This window comes from Nansenia antarctica, assembly GCF_963989245.1.
Source record: "Nansenia antarctica genome assembly, chromosome: 3".
Taxonomy (NCBI): domain Eukaryota; kingdom Metazoa; phylum Chordata; class Actinopteri; order Argentiniformes; family Microstomatidae; genus Nansenia; species Nansenia antarctica.
The window spans coordinates 26,848,158-26,864,328 of NC_137688.1; the positions used below are offsets into that span (position 1 = coordinate 26,848,158).

The following is a 16,171-nucleotide window of genomic DNA, read 5'->3' on the forward strand; positions in this document are numbered from 1 at the left end:
AGAGATTGACATACAATATACAGGAGGAAGCAGAGAGAGAGAGAGAGAGAGAGAGAGAGAGAAAGGGCAGGGGAAAGAGAGAGCAAGCAGGGTAGAGAGAGAGAGAGAGAGAAAGCGAGAGGGAGAGTGAAAGCGAGAGAGAGAGAGAGCCCCTGAGAGGAAGACAGCCTACAGTCTACAGGACAGTACAGTGTTGGAGAGCGGATGGGAGGATGGCATCATCGATTTCTGGGAGCTGTAAGCTGCTGGCTCACATGGCCTCCTGCTGCTGCCGACCGCTCCTGGCGACCTCCTGCTGCGGAGCGCTCCTCAAACGCTGCCTCTTGTTTACAGGTCGGTCCCACCCTGGCGCCTGTCTCTCACTACCATGAGAAGGACCGTCCGTCCCAGTGCCTCCTTTACTCAGACAGATAGGCTACCGCTGTTTCTCTAATCCGACATGGGTAACATTCACACCCGTGAAGGTAAAAAAGGGGGGGTCGCTTTGTCCTCAAAAAGGTGCCCCCCCCCCCCCGGACTGTGCTTGTGTTTTGTCTTGAAGTGCTCAAGTCACTAACTCTGTGGTTCATGTCGTGTTCGTCGGTGTATAGTTGTACTGTGTCAAGGTTGTGATGTAAGGAGGATTGTTGTTTTTCTAAGTGTGTGTGGTACAGTGGTGTCACCCTAACCCCCTGTGCAATGTGCTGTTTGGATCGTCCTCGAAAGTCCTCGTCGAAAGCGTTTTAAGCGGAGAGCTATAATCGCTATAATTGCCCCGAAGTCGGTTGACTGTGTCTGTGCAGTCAAGCTGTGTCTGTGCTGTCAGCAGTGTCTGTGAACGGCTTGGATATGTTATACGGTTATGCTGTGTTGTGTGTTTTTGTTGTCTGTGTCGTATGTACTGCAGAAGGCGTGCTTCAAGTTGTCTGGCTGTCCTCTTGTCCAATTGTGTAGTGGTAGGGGGGGTCGGGTGGGGTGGGATGAGATGAGGTGGGGATGGAGATGGGGTGGGTAGGTTACAGACGGCGGGGGGGGGCGGGGGGGGGTGTGGGGAGTTGTTGTGTGGCTGATGTCAGTGCAGCTGTGTGTGGCTGTGCTGGGGGGCTTTGTCTGGCCCTCTGCTTCATGTCATTGTGTCTCCCGGCCGCTGTTAACTCTTATGCTGTCCAACGGCTCTGTCTCAGGGCTCAAAGCCTGCAGTTTGATCACTTTGTCGTTGTACCAGTAGTCCTAAATGCCTTACTCAGATACCCTCCAGGGTAGGCTGGTGGAGGGAGAAATCAGAGGTCGGGTCTCATTGACCTTGTACTCTGATTTCTGCCTCCACCAGCTTCCCTGGTTAACACTAGAACAGCCGTGCCTTTTTTTACCTACTAAATGAGGCGCCTCGGGGGTCACATGAACAATGCTCAAGCTGATATTTACACACAACAACCACTAGTTGGCCGGCTTGTACATTTGCCTGCCTCCTACACAGAAAAACGGCAAAATAGCTTTATATTAACTTATCCTGATGTGATTTTGAACATGTAAGGATAATGGGTGGTAGAACGCAAGGAGGGTCCTGAAATTTGATCGAATGCAAAGATATACAATTTTTCTTTACTCAAATGACCCCTCATGGCTGTTCTAGTGTTAACATAGGAGTAGGACTATGAGACAGTTTAGGACTATGAGGACATGTCCATGATCATGACTGGATGACATACCGCCCGTCTCTGATCCCCTCCCCCCCCTCACAGACATCTCCCCTGCTGAGCTGGATGCTCTCTGGAGGGAACCACCCTACACGCTGTCTGGCACCAGCGACCACTTCCTAGGAAATGACTTCATGACTCAAGGTACAGTAATGTGAAAACAAGAGTTTTATTACCTTATTGTAAAGGTGACTACCCACACGTTTAGCTATGTTACTCATTCCACGAATGCATGATCTTTACAAGTTGTACCTCGTTGTAAAGGTGACTAATCAGGCTTTCCAACGCTATAAAATACAATACCAATTGGTATTATTAAAGGGGAGGAAGAATCGACTGAAATAACGTTTCCAAACTTTCTTTGAGGGGTTTATGTATATAAATAATATTTATTTAAAAATGATTTAAAAATAAATAAATAATAATGATACATATATCAAACAGATTCTGTCAATATCACATGACTTTCAACCCCTGCATTGTTTTTAGTTCAATCAACAGTTTGAAAGGCTTCAGGATTGTTTCTGAAGGATTTTGCTTGAGGATCAAAGCCTGCATATCTAATAATATATGCTATTTAGCCAACGCTTTTATCCAAAGCAACTTACATTGCAGTGAGTGCATACATTTTTCTGTATACATGGTCCCAGTGGGAGTTGAACACACGACCTAAGCGTTATTAGCGCCATGCTCTACCAAACTGAGCCATAGAAACAAATGTATGAGGTCGTAGCCTAAACAAACACAATAACATTAATTTGAGCAGGAAGCTTCAGTCAAGCTGACATGGCCACCGGTCACAGGTTGAGGAAGTGTTGGGGACATCCTCTCTGTACAATGAGACAAAACAACAGAGGGAAAGTCGTTCTCAGCTCCAAAACATGACCAGACTATTATATCGACCATCTGGCTAGTATTTATAGATGAGGTATGATACAGTCGGCAGATCCTGTTTATGTACCAGAGGAAACTGGGTAACCACTAAATAAACCTGCATCAGCTGGACCAAAACGTACAAGTGAACCTTCTGCCGCTCTATCTTGCTTCTAACAATATTTTTGCACAGAGCCAGCACAGCGATGAGTCCTCAATGTTCCTTGTTCACTTCTAATGGTACAGTCAAGTTGGATAGTCTCCCCCAATCATGTTATAATAACCTTAACCTTAACCTGTGTCCTGTCTCCTCAGGGTCAGGGGAGGAGGAGGAGGGTCCAGGGGCGGAGTCAGGAGAAGGAGAGGCGGAGTCAGTGAGCTACTGGAAGAGGAAGGAAGCCTTGGCCAGAGGAAGCACTGTGTCACTAGCAGTCGGAGAGAGGTTCTCCTCGGGTACAGAGCTGTGTAGCGTAAACATGTTGTTATGACCTGATGGCTTCTAATGGTGTTAGGGTGTGTTGGGTGTGTTTTTGTTGTGTGGGTGGTGTGTGGTGTGGTAATGGTGTGTGGTGTGGTGCGATGTTGTGTTGCGTGTGATGTAGTGTGGTGTGGGTGTGGATTGTGGAATGGTATGGTGTGTGGTGTGGTGTTGTGTGTGTGGTGTGGGATGGGTTATGTTCTGCTGTGCGGTGTGGAATGGTATGGTGTGTGCTGTATGGTGTGTGTTGTGTGCTGTGTGGTATGGTGTGTTGGTGTGCTGTGGTGCGTTGTCTTGTCTTCTGTGTAAGTTGTGTGGTGTTTTGTGTAGTTTGTTGTGGTGTTGTGGTGCTTGTTGTGTTGTGGGGGTGTTGTGTTGTGTTCTGCTGTGTTGTGTGGATGCTCTCACTGCATTTGGAATGCAGTAGGCTATATCACATTGCCCTTTGGAATTAATGAAGACACTCCACCTTTCCTCCTCCGTCTACCTATTAAGCAGCTCCTTCCGCTGGGCTCCTAAGTACCTGACTCCCAAATGGGTTCAAACGGGCCCTGGAAGAGTCCACTCAGTGTCCACTAAGAGGCCTAATAGGTCTGATTCATCAAAAAATAAATCACTCAGCAGCTCCTGTGAAATATGAGCTCACTTAAGGATGTCCCTGTAATCCACTTACCTATTCTAAAAGGCTATAACTTTCCATTTTACCTCTGTTGAACATCTGTGTTTTTATTGCTTCGTATATTAGCATCAGGACCGAACCGAACCGCTCCCAATCTCAGCCACGTGTCGCTTGCTCATCCACTGAGCATTTTCTGAGGTGTTTGTATGGGTGAACGATCGACAGAGAGGTTGTTATGTAGGAGCATGTGTGAAATCAATAATTGTCTCCTCTGTCTGTTGTTGATGTTGTTGTTGATGTCTTTGTTGTTGTTGTTGATGTCGTTGTTGTTGTTGTTGTTGATGTCTTTGCTGTTGTTGTTGTTGTTGATGATGTTGTTGTTGATGTTGTTGTTGTTGTTGTTGTTGATGTTGTTGTTGATGTTGTTGTTGTTGATGATGTTGTTGTTGTTGTTTTTGTTGTAGATGTGATCCTGGTGTTCAGTGGGCGACGGCGCTCGAGTGTGGCTCCTGACCGTGACCTCCAGGAGGCGCTGCGTACAAGACTCAGGGTGGTGGAGAGCAACAGCCAGGATGTCATCCAGCTCTTCAAGGTCAGCTACTCTCCATCTGAACGGATCACTCCTATGAACCCTTTCTGTAGAGTAGTTAGTTCATGGTGTCAGAGCCTGGAGACCAAGTCCAAGTCTTAAATGAAGACATAGCAACAGATCATAAAAGAGCAGGCCTTAACAGCTGCCGAGTCTACTAGAACAGCTATGCCTTTTTTACCTACTAAAAGAGCTGCAACAATGCTAAGTTGCTATTTATACACAACGACCACTAGTTGGCCGCTTGTAAATTGGCCTGCTTCCTACACAGAAAAACTGCAAAATAGCTTTATACTAGCTTATCCTGATATGACTTTGAAAATGTAAGGATACTGGGTGGTAGAACGCACATATCTAGGAAAAGTCATGAAAGGAGGGTCCTGAAATTTGATCAAGTGCAAAGATATAACATTTTTGTTTTACTCACAGGGGTCAAATGACCCTCGTGGCTGATTTAGAGTTGGTGGAGGTAGAAATCAGAGAACGGGCTTATTGTAAATGCATGGAACGGAATGAGGAATGGTATCAAAGAACGTCTGAATTTGTGGTGTATTTCCTGCTCCCTCGCCCTGTAGGACCTGTCTGCACGTCTGCTGTCTGTCCACGCAGAGAAGGACTGCTTCGTCATCACCTTCAAGACCGTGGAGGAGATCTGGAAGTTCTCTACGTACCTGGCGCTAGGTAGCTCTCAATCACTGTCCCCCTTATTACTTATTACTTACCCTCATGTCACTTTTCTTTGGCTCATCTTGTGTGTGTGTGTGTGTGTGTGTGTGTGTGTGTGTGCGCGTGTGCGTGTGTACGTGCGCGTGTGTGTGTGTGTGCGTGTGTGTGTGTGTGTGTGTGTGTGTGTGTGCGTGTGTGTGTGCGTGTGTGTGTGTCCGTCGTGTCTAGGCTACGTGGCGCGGTGTCTGGAGAACTTCCTGTGTGACCAGTCGTTCTGGCTGGACCCTGAGCTGCTGAGCGACCTGGAGATCAACGTGACGGTGGACGAGGAACACCTGGCCACGCTCTACCTGGGACTGCTGCTGCAGGAGGGTAAGAACCCTACGAGTGCATTCTAAGAACTATGACATCACAGCGTGGCCATCACAGAACAACAAGCATGTTCTGATCTCGAACGACCAATGTCCTCTTCAGTGTGGACGTCCACCTCAGGCGTGGGTCACATGACCTCTGAGTGTGACAATTCAGTGAAAGTGAAACACGCAAATGTTTGTTTGTTTAATAGGATCCCCATTAGCTAATGCCATGACGTTAGCTAGTCTTCCTGGGGTCCGACACAAAAATCATATTTGGACGATTGTCAACATTATATACATACAGACAATTGTAAACATAGTATACATACATGCATCATAATAACAAAAGAGAAACAGACTTCGTTGTTTTTTTAGAAGAAGCAGTGTGAAGTTAGTGTGTCTGTACAGTACATTACTGTGCTTCTCTGTCACCCAACAACTCACTACAACAACGACCGCTCCGCTGACTCATTACTGAATCCATTCTTCTCTCTACAACAACAAGCCTTTATCCTAGCCTATTGATTTCCTCATAGGAATTTCAGACTTGCTTACCTCCTCTTAAGACATAATGCTTCAGAGAAGTGCACACTGGGAATGCGCTGCTGGCAAAATAGCCCTCGGTAATACATTAGCTTAATGTCATATAGAGCATCCGTCATTGACTAGAGACGGGAGTTGTTTTGCTTTGATTTTGATCTCTGGGTAATGTGTTATTAGCTGTTTTATTTCATTAACTCCATGTTTTTTTACCTTTTTTTGACTATTCATTAGAGCTAGGCTGTTATGGACACAACAACGCATGGTTTGTTCTCAAATACCAAGAAAAAAGAAAAAAAACTTCTGTTCAGATGACTGTTTGACCTTTACGCTACAGTGATACTAGAAGCCGGAGCTAACCAAGCTCTTTATTTGACATTATTGTTGTTGTCAGACTCCAGGGGAGGAGGGATAACCTGGGGATAAGGTTATATTTGACATAACAAAGAACTAACACAGTAGTTCTACCTGTCTGTGTGTGCTGATATCTTTATTGGAACTTATATATCTCTATATCTGTCCAACCGCAAGAGATTAGGAAGATGATCTGAGGAATCTGTGCATTCCTGTGTGCATTCCTGTGTGCATTATTGTGTGTGTCTGTGTGTGTGTGTGTGTGTGTGTGTGTGTGTGTGTGTGTGTGTGTGAGTGTGTGTGTGTGTGCATGTGTATGTGTGCAGGTTCATTCTTTGCCAAGGCTCTGTTCAGCAGCGGGGAGAGGAGTGAGGAGGAGGAGGAGTTGGGGTTCAGCAGGAACGACCTGTTGATGGTGCGGGACACGGGGCAGGAGGACATGTGGGAGGGCACCCTGCTCTCCAACGGCCAGCACGGCCTGGTGCCCCTCAACGCCATGCAGCCCCTGCCCTACCCCTTCTACCAGTGAGTCACACAACACACTCACATCAGTCAATAATAATCATAATAATAATAACTATTATTTGTATTGCGCTTTTCCTGCAAACGTTGCAGCTCAAAATGCTCCAATCATTATATAATCATAATTTAATTATTCAGTCATTTAAAGGCAATATTAAAAAGATGGGTTTTTAGTCTTGACATAAACATATTTGCTGAGGTTGCATCCCTAATGTGAACTGGCAGTGCATTCCACAATTTGTCAGCCTCACCAAATCTCTTCTTTTGTACATGTGGTACACAGAGAAAACCAGCGTCAGAAGACCTGAGAGCTCTATTGGGCTGATATGCTAGCGATAGGTCTTTCACATATTCTGGTGCTGTGCCAGTGAGAGACTTATAAAGCAGTTTATACAAACAATCATACCTTCCCTACAGTCAGACACTTTAGAAATTAGTTATTTCTTTTTCTTTTTAAAATAATGTTTTTAGGGCATTTCTGATTTATTAGGATAGAGACAGTAGAGATGAACAGGAAGGATGGGTGAGAGAGAGGAGGAATGACATGCAGGATAGGTCGGAGGCTGGAATCGAACCAGGGACCCTGCGATTACATGCCCTGTGAGGTGTCCTCGGGTGTTTTGAAAGCCACCATATAAATAATATGTATTATTATTATTATTATTATTATTATATTATTATTATTATGCCATGTTTAGTGAGACGCCAGAAATGAACTCCTTTTCAACTCACTTAAATTGAAGTGCCAGACTGTCTGCCTGCATTCAACATTGCCAAACGTATCAGCTGAAGTAAAAACAGCGTTGGCATCTGAGTTAATATCACACTGTAGAGTTTCCCGTCATGACAGATTTGAACAATAGTACTTCCTTGTATTTGATATTTCCAATCACCTCAGATTGTGCACGGTGGCCATTCTGTGCCCGTCTGTTTGCGTGGCGCAGCGCCCTTGTCTGATGTGTGTTTCCTGTTTACGTAAGGTGGTTCCTGAGGAAATACCCTGGCAGTGCTGGAGGCTCTCCTACTGACAAGGGACAGTTTGACCATCCTCTAGGTGAGAGCACAGACATCATAACAGACTGGAGCTGTACCAGGGGAGGCTGGTGGACAGGCTGGTGGACAGGCTCATTGGAATGCACAGATACGTTTGTTACCATTACAATGAGCCTCTCCTCTGACTTCTACCTCCGCCAGCTTCCACTGAGCCGTACTGTAGGAAAACACTACATTCAAAGGCATACCCAAACTACACTGCAAGTCGGCAACCAATCAAAATGTTCTGACTTTTATTCCGAAAAAAGTAAATAAATGTCAATGTTTTTGAAAATCAGTGACACACTCGCTAATCCAGCCAAAATATTGCAATGCAATGGATTGGGTGTGTAATCCCCACTACTACCTAGTTAGTGTAGAGTAGTGGGGATTACTTACTGAACCCATTGCATTGCAATCATTTGGCTTGACTAGCGAGTGTGTCATTGATTTTCAACAACGTTGACATTTATTTACTTTTTTCGGAATAAAAGTCAAAACATTTTGATTGGTTGCCGACCTGTTCCCGCTTTCACCAGCTGCTGTCACAATTTGGCCCTTTTCAAAGTCGCTTTACTCCTGCCCATTTCTCTTAAGCCCAATGCACACGGCCCAGATTTTGTCGCACCACCGAATTCGATTCCATTGTTTTGAATGAGACAATGGACACGGCGTGCGATGCGATTTTATCGCACGACAACATTCGATTCTCCATTCACACCAATTGAAATAACTCAAAGAATTGAGAATCGAATGTTCGGCGGTGCGACAAAATCGGGGCCGTGTGCATTGGGCTTTACATCCAACACATCAACTTCAAGAACTGAAATTGACAGGTGCCATGGTAACAAGAGAATCAATTCACTTCACCTGTCAGTGGTCATAATGTTTTGGCTCATCTGTGTGCATTCATGGCTCTCCTTTCACACAAACTATGTCATGTTTCTCCAAAACCTTACATAACACGTATATGACTGACTGACTGTTTTGTATTTTTTGGTACTTTTCTCTAGTATTACTGTAATTAAGCATTCTCTAGCACTTAATCAGCCATGAGGGGTCATTTGAGTAAAACAAATGTTAGATAAAATTTCAGGACCCTCCTTTCATGACTTTTCCTAGATATGTGCGTTCTACCACCTAGTATCCTTACATTTTCATCTAGCACTGTTTTAGTGCTAGACAATGGGTACAGTAGCCTATGCGACTCACCCTCTTCCCCCTCCTCTCCTCCTCTCCTCCTTCCCTCCTCCCCCCTGCAGTGACGGGGTCCTGTGTGGCGGTGGTGGACCATATCCCGGTGGGTCGTGAGGAGCTGCAGTTGAGTCGAGGGGACGTGGTGGAGGTCCGGGGGCTGCTGGTCAGAGGGCTGGACATGTTCATCGGCACACACACCTCCACGGGACACACAGGCTTCGTCCACAGGGCCCACGTCCAGCCGCTCGACACTCAGCCACTGTAAGAGGGACAGGGATGAGGGGAGGGATGAGGACATTACATTGACATTTTTGGCATAGCAGACGCCTTATTCCGAAGCGACTTACAATCAATACATTTGACTAAGCAAGTGAATCATCAATCCACCAGTCGTAGCAGGAAGAGTAATCCAGCTCAGGCCCGGGGCCATTGGCAGTCTCCGTGATAGAAGGAACAAAAAGAAAAAATACAAAATACAGTTGTTGTTTTTTTGTTTTTGTTTTTATAGACACTGGAGAAACAGAGAAACAGTACAGGGGGGGGGGGGCAGTAGAAGTCTTGGGGGACACAGTAAAGGGGAAAAGCAGGTGTCTCAGCAGACGCAGTGCTGGGGGGTACTAGACGTCTCAGGAGGAGCGGTTAAGGTGTAACCTGAAGAGATGGGTCTTCAGACTCCGACGGAAGATGGGTAGTGACTCTGCAGTTCTGACAGCCGTGGGACAGGGATGACACTTGGGTTTAAACCACTTAGCCATAGTTGCTGGGTCACATATCTCCTCCAGGCACAAAACAAGTGACATAACAACTTTCTACTTGACTTCATTCCATTCAGACAACGAGGTCGTTGTCGATGTCTATTACACAATCTGTTTATATTCTCAATCTTATTTGTTCTCGGAAAAACTGGGCCTGTTAGGGACAGTGGACGTGTGATATTTATCCATCTTCCTGACCTTTCTATGACCCTATTTTCTCTGGTCAGCAGGCGCGGGGTTGGGAGGGGGAAGTTGGAGAGCTGCAGGGTCTTGAAATGAGAGTCACATGGCTTTATAATGCTGTCTTTGTCTCTGTGTCGCAGCGACGGACAATTGGTCTTTCTGACCGAGGAGGAGAAGGCGGGCCTGGCCCAGGTTAACCCCTGCAGCGCCGAGCCCAGCGACAGCAGCAGCAGCCTCCTGGAGAGACTCTTCTCCTCTGACATCAGCGCTGTGTACAGACTAGGTAGGCAGGCATCCATCAATCGCATTATTTGTATAGAACTGTTTTATATAGACAATTGAGCGCAATTGTGTGCCTTCACAACAAAAACGATATGAAACAATATAAACAAGAAATACAATATGAACAATATGATCTAACACCAAACCCCGCCAAAAAGCAAGCCACAGTGGCAAGGAAAAAAGCTCCCTGGGAGGAAGAAACCTTGAGAGGAACCAGACTCAAACACACTGATCAGGTGCTGAACAGTCAACTCATGTGGAATGTGTGTGTGTGTGTGTGTGTGTGTGTGTGTGTGTGTGTGTGTGTGTGTGTGTGTGTGTGTGTGTGTGTGTGTGTGTGTGGTGGTGGTGTGCGGGGGGGCGGGGGGTTGGGGGGGGGACCAGGATATAGGGTGGAGTAGTCTCAGCTTGGAAGAATTCAGGAACTGGGGGGTTGTTCCATCAATGTCGCTAAAGGGCAATCCAGGCTTATTTTGATCAATCCTGCAAGATTGATTCCAAAATCCAGCCTTATTTCGATAAGTCTTATGAGACTGGAGTCTAGTCTCAGATCCGAGGACAACACAAGATTAGAGGCTGTTGCAAACTGAGTGACCGAGTCTGTGTGTATGGTTTTAATGGCTCAGCTGGCTGGAGGTGGGAGAAACACCACAGTTCTTGCATTCATTCACACCTACTGAACTGAACTAGGGAGGCTGGTGGAGGTAGAAATCGGAGGACGGCTCACACATGTTTGATACCGTTCCTCATTCCGTTCCATGCATCACTATGAGCCCGCCCTTCAAATGACCCCCTCTTTACAATGCTCAAGCTGCTATTTACACACAACGACCACTAGTTGGCCGCTTGTAAATTATCCTGCTTCCTACACAGAAAAACGGCAAAATAGCTTTATATTTTCTTATCCTGATGTGATTTAGAAAATGTAAGGATACTGGGTGGTAGAACGCACATATCTAGGAAAAGTCATGAAAGGAGGGTCCTGAAATTTGATTGAGTGCAAAGATATAACACTTTTCTTTACTCACACTGATTAAGTGTTAACTGTATCAAAGTATTAGATGACCATTGTTTTATGTAAGTGTTTTCCCCTCATGTGGCCACTTCAGGACCAAATAGTTTTCCCCTTTTCAACCGAGAAATCAGCTCTGAAATGCTTTCATCATGTGTCCTCACAGACAGATTGGATGAGTCTGACTTTACCTACATCAGAAACCAGCCAAAACAAGGTAATATAACAAGCTGAAGTTGTTTATCTCAATCCTATACATACCCTGGGCTGAATATTGCATTATTGCATGTTTATTGGCCAATAAATCCCAAATTAGTCCCATTCATTTAGCCAAGAACCTCTCTACTCTAATAGACTCACACTTTTGAAGAAACAAATGTTAGGGGGAGCCTTGAACTTGTTTCCCTGCTTTGGGTTAAAGGCAGCTGAGACATTTTAATACAAGTTGAATACAATACGTTTTTCTAAAATGTAGTGAGATAGTGTATGGGAACATCCTCTCATATCTCTCTTCCTCCTCCAGACCACAAGGCCCCTGTGAGCGCTCGCCAGAGCCTCGTCTCAGACAAGAGTGGCGGGACCCCCCCCTACCACTCCTCCCCTCGCCCCTCCCTCTCTCACTCCTCTCCCCGGCTATCCCTCTATCAGTCCCACAACCCCCTGGGGCGCGACGGAGAGCTCCTGTCCTTCAGCTTGGACGACACCTTCCGGGAGATGGACGAATTCCAGGAAGATCCGCCTCTCTACATGGAGGAGGGGAGCTGGGAGGGGGAGGAGTCGGAGCACTGTGACCCCACCCTGACCCTGCTCAACCGTGACCACTTCCAGGTCAGAGTCCAGCAGTTAACTAAAGTCACTAAAAGCAGGGTCGTTCACTTTGTCGTCCTCTGGATAATCTGGATTCTCTGGTTTAGTAAATTTTTTATTCAGCCGTTTTCATTCCTTGTTTCTTCCTTGATGATATTATTCATGAATTCCAGGAGGACTTCCTGCCGTTGTATGACCTCCATCACTCCTACCTGTGGGCCACGTTCAGCGGGCAGAGTGAGGAGGAGCTGCTGGCCCACCTGGAGAGCGTGAGGGAAGCCGCCAAGAGGTGTGGGATGCACTGGGCCCACCGCCGGGCCTGCTTCCTACTGGGCCGGCTCTGCGCCAAGAAGCTCAAGTACTCCCAGGTAGGGGAGACATACTCATACTGGGAGGCTGTGGTACTCCCAGGTAGGGGAGACATACTCATATGGGGCGGCTGTGGTACTCCCAGGTAGGGGAGACATACTCATATGGGGCGGCTGTGGTACTCCCAGGTAGGGGAGACATACTCATAATGGGCGGCTGTGGCGCAGGAGGTAGAGCTGTCGTCTACATTTGACATTGACATTTTTTGCATTTAGCAGACGCCTTATTCCAAAGCGACTTACAATCAATACATTTGACTAAGCAAGTGAATCATCAATCCGCCAGTCGTAGCAGGAAGAGTCATCTAGCTCAGGCCCGGGGCCATTGGCAGTCTCAGCGATAGAAGGATTTTTATTTATTTATTTATATATAGGCACTGGAGAACAGAGAAACAGTACAAGGGGGGCAGTAGAAGTCATAGGGGACACAGTAAAGGGGAAAAGCGGGTGTCAAAGGAGACGCTGTGCTGGGGGGAGCAGTTAGTTAAGGTCTAATGATCGCAAGGTTGGCAGATCGGTTCGAGCCCCGGCTGGCCACATGTCGAAGTGTCCTTGGGCAAGACACTGAACCCCAAATTGCTCCCAGTGAGCGGGCCGGCCGACGCCTTGCATGGTAGCTTGCCGCCATTGGTGTGTGAATGTGTGTTTGAATGGGTGTGTGAATGGGTGTGTGATTGGGTGTGTGAATGAGAGGTTGTTGTAAAGCGCTTTGGATAAAGGCACTATATAATTTACCATCATACAAACACACACACACACACACACACACACACACAAATCCTTCTTGTTTTTCGTATAGCATCTGTTGTCAACGTTTCCTCTCACTCAGTAAATGTCTGGGAAATATTTTACTTAGAGGGGGGGACCACGTTTCCGTTCCAGGTCAAAGCAAAAAGCCCCATTTAATTCCCCCCCCCTCTTCCCCCCCCAGGCCCGTGTGTACTACGAGGAAGCCCTGGGCGTGAGCGTGGACGGCTTCTCCGACCTGCCCCTCCTCATCGCCCTCTACACCAACGTCACCGCCATCTACCTCAAACAGAAGATGGCCGACAAGCTTCCCCAGACCCTGGAGAAGGCCGGCGCCCTCCTCCTCTGCCTCCCCGGCCACAGCTTCACCTCCCTGGACGAATTCGAGCTGCTGCAGCTGCTGCTGCGGAGGTCCGTGGTGGAGGGAGACAAACACATGGAGGCCCGGGCCTGCTACCTGACCTGCAGCCTCTTCCTGCTGCTGAGGAAGACGGACGACGCCCTGCCCTTCGCCGAGAGGCTCCAGTTCCTCACCGTCACCCTCTCCGCCGAGGAGGGGCGTCCCATCGCCCCCCTGGACCTCAACTGGCTCCTCGGTCGCCTCTACCACCGCAAGTACATGCCGTACCTCGCACTGGCCTCTCTGAGCCTGGACCAGGGCCAGGAGCACTCCCTCCAAGACGCGTTCCAGAAGGTGGAGCTGTTCGTGAAGAACTCGGTGCGCCTGAACCCTCGCTGGAGGGAGGGCACGTCGCTGCTCCCGGCCCAGATCGTGGTGTACCTCCAGCAGGCGTTGGTCCTGGCCGAGAGGGGGGACGACAGGAAGACCCAGAGGGACCTGTGTCTGGGCCTGGCGTGCGTGTACCAGCAGCACGGAGCGCTGGAGAAGGCGGTGCCCTGCGCCCAGCAGGCGGTGGAGACCGGGGCAGGGATTAACGAGGAGGAGGGCTTCGAGGCCTCGGTGCTGCTGGGGTGGCTGCTGGTGCTCACGGGTCAGCCAGAGAGAGCCCAGGACACCCTGCAGCCACTGCTGCAGTCACTGCAGGTAGATCATAACATCCTTATACAACTTTACAATGACAGAACATACATACTGTACTTACATACATACATACATACATACATACATACATACATACATACAGTACATACATACATACAGTACATACATACATACATACAGTACATAGATACATACATACATACAGTACATACATCAACTTTCAACTTTATTCGCCATGTGCAGTGCACTAGGAACATGACTTGGTATTCTATCATGCTAAACAAGCTACAGTACATACAACAGCAAGACGACAACACAACAAAACTCAAGACAAAATATACACATATACAGTACCTACATTCCTTACACTGTCACTCCACACGTATACACATGTACAGAGGCAGCTTATTGTAAAGACACATCCCTCTGAGGTAGAACATCGTGAGCTTAGAATGATAAGGTTCTATCTCCGTTTAGGGTAGTTCAGAGATATTGAGCGTCAACGTTTTTACATTCCATCATGTTTTGTGAGAAGGAACCTTTGTATTTTATTAATTACTAACTAAAAAATGTCAACATTTAAAAAATAACACCACACAGGCATTAATAAACACCTAATGGATCAGATTGTGTAAAAAAACAAAATTTTGACCAAAAATGGAGATAGAACCTTATAATTCTAACGTCACGAGGTGTCTCCTGACCTCCTCTCCTCTCCGCAGGGTACAGACAGCCCCACTCAGAGGGGCGTGATCCACAACCTGCTGGCTCTGTGTCTGAGGAGGCAGGGCCGCGTGGCCGAGGCCCGCCGCCACCTCCACTGTGCCCTGAGCATCTCCAGGGAGAGCGGCAACCAGAGGAACCAGGCCCTGGCCCTGGCCAACCTGGGCTGCCTGGCGCTGGGGGTGGGGGCGCCTGTGGTGGCCGAACGCTTCCTGGTCAGGTGAGATTTGACCACTCGTCTGAACACACTTGTCTCAGCTCGCTGCTGAACTGTCGGTGTCCTTCTCAGTTAGTAGAACATTCCAAATGCAACACCGTTTTATTTTATTTGTTATGGTCAGTGTTTAATATTATAATATTATATATATATATATATATATTTATATGATATTAATATATTGGGGGTATTACACCAAGCAAAACAACCACCAGGGGTCATCTTAGAGCAATCCTAATGGATTAGGCTTACTGGACCTCGATGACACACACAATGCAGTCCTTCATATTGTCTTACCGGGAAGATGTAGATGGATGGACTAGGTTCTAGTAACACAGATGGATGGAGGTTCTAGTAACACAGATGTATGTAGGTTCTAGTAACACAGGTGTATGTAGGTTCTAGTAACACAGATGGATGTAGGTTCTAGTAACACAGATGGATGTAGATTCTAGTAACACAGGTGTATGTAGGTTCTAGTAACACAGGTGTATGTAGGTTCTAGTAACACAGATGGATGTAGGTTCTAGTAACACAGGTGTATGTAGGTTCTAGTAACACAGGTGTATGTAGGTTCTAGTAACACAGATGGATGTAGGTTCTAGTAACACAGATGGATGTAGGTTCTAGTAACACAGATGGATGTAGGTTCTAGTAACACAGATGGATGTACCGTAGGTTCTAGTAACACAGATGGATGTAGGTTCTAGTAACACAGATGGATGTAGGTTCTAGTAACACAGATGGATGTAGGTTCTAGTAACACAGGTGTATGTAGGTTCTAGTAACACAGGTGAATGTAGGTTCTAGTAACACAGATGGATGTAGGTTCTAGTAACACAGATGGATGTAGGTTCTAGTAACACAGATGGATGTAGGTTCTAGTAACACAGGTGTATGTAGGTTCTAGTAACACAGGTGTATGTAGGTTCTAGTAACACAGATGGATGTAGGTTCTAGTAACACAGATGGATGTAGGTTCTAGTAACACAGATGGATGTAGGCTCTAGTAACACAGGTGTATGTAGGTTCTAGTAACACAGATGGATGTAGGTTCTAGTAACACAGATGGATGTAGGTTCTAGTAACACAGGTGTATGTAGGTTCTAGTAACACAGGTGTATGTAGGTTCTAGTAACACAGGTGTATGTAGGTTATAGTAACACAGGTGT

The 16,171-nt window shown here is 46.8% G+C and overlaps 1 protein-coding gene across 1 annotated transcript in view; it reads left to right on the plus strand.

Annotated features, from left to right (window-relative positions):
- Positions 1-212: 212 nt before the first annotated feature.
- Positions 213-16,171, plus strand: part of sh3tc2 (SH3 domain and tetratricopeptide repeats 2) — a gene marked incomplete at both ends in the record, with an annotated part of 39,919 nt that continues 23,960 nt past the window's right edge. Inside the window, 15 exons of the mRNA XM_080527128.1 lie at positions 213-333; positions 1,722-1,820; positions 2,865-3,002; positions 4,111-4,238; positions 4,811-4,916; positions 5,130-5,273; positions 6,478-6,676; positions 7,654-7,727; positions 8,968-9,163; positions 9,981-10,123; positions 11,301-11,351; positions 11,658-11,962; positions 12,115-12,309; positions 13,241-14,101; positions 14,782-15,002. Coding sequence (XP_080383254.1) covers positions 213-333; positions 1,722-1,820; positions 2,865-3,002; positions 4,111-4,238; positions 4,811-4,916; positions 5,130-5,273; positions 6,478-6,676; positions 7,654-7,727; positions 8,968-9,163; positions 9,981-10,123; positions 11,301-11,351; positions 11,658-11,962; positions 12,115-12,309; positions 13,241-14,101; positions 14,782-15,002 — 2,981 coding nt within the window. The remainder of the gene's footprint in view (positions 334-1,721; positions 1,821-2,864; positions 3,003-4,110; positions 4,239-4,810; positions 4,917-5,129; positions 5,274-6,477; positions 6,677-7,653; positions 7,728-8,967; positions 9,164-9,980; positions 10,124-11,300; positions 11,352-11,657; positions 11,963-12,114; positions 12,310-13,240; positions 14,102-14,781; positions 15,003-16,171) is intronic.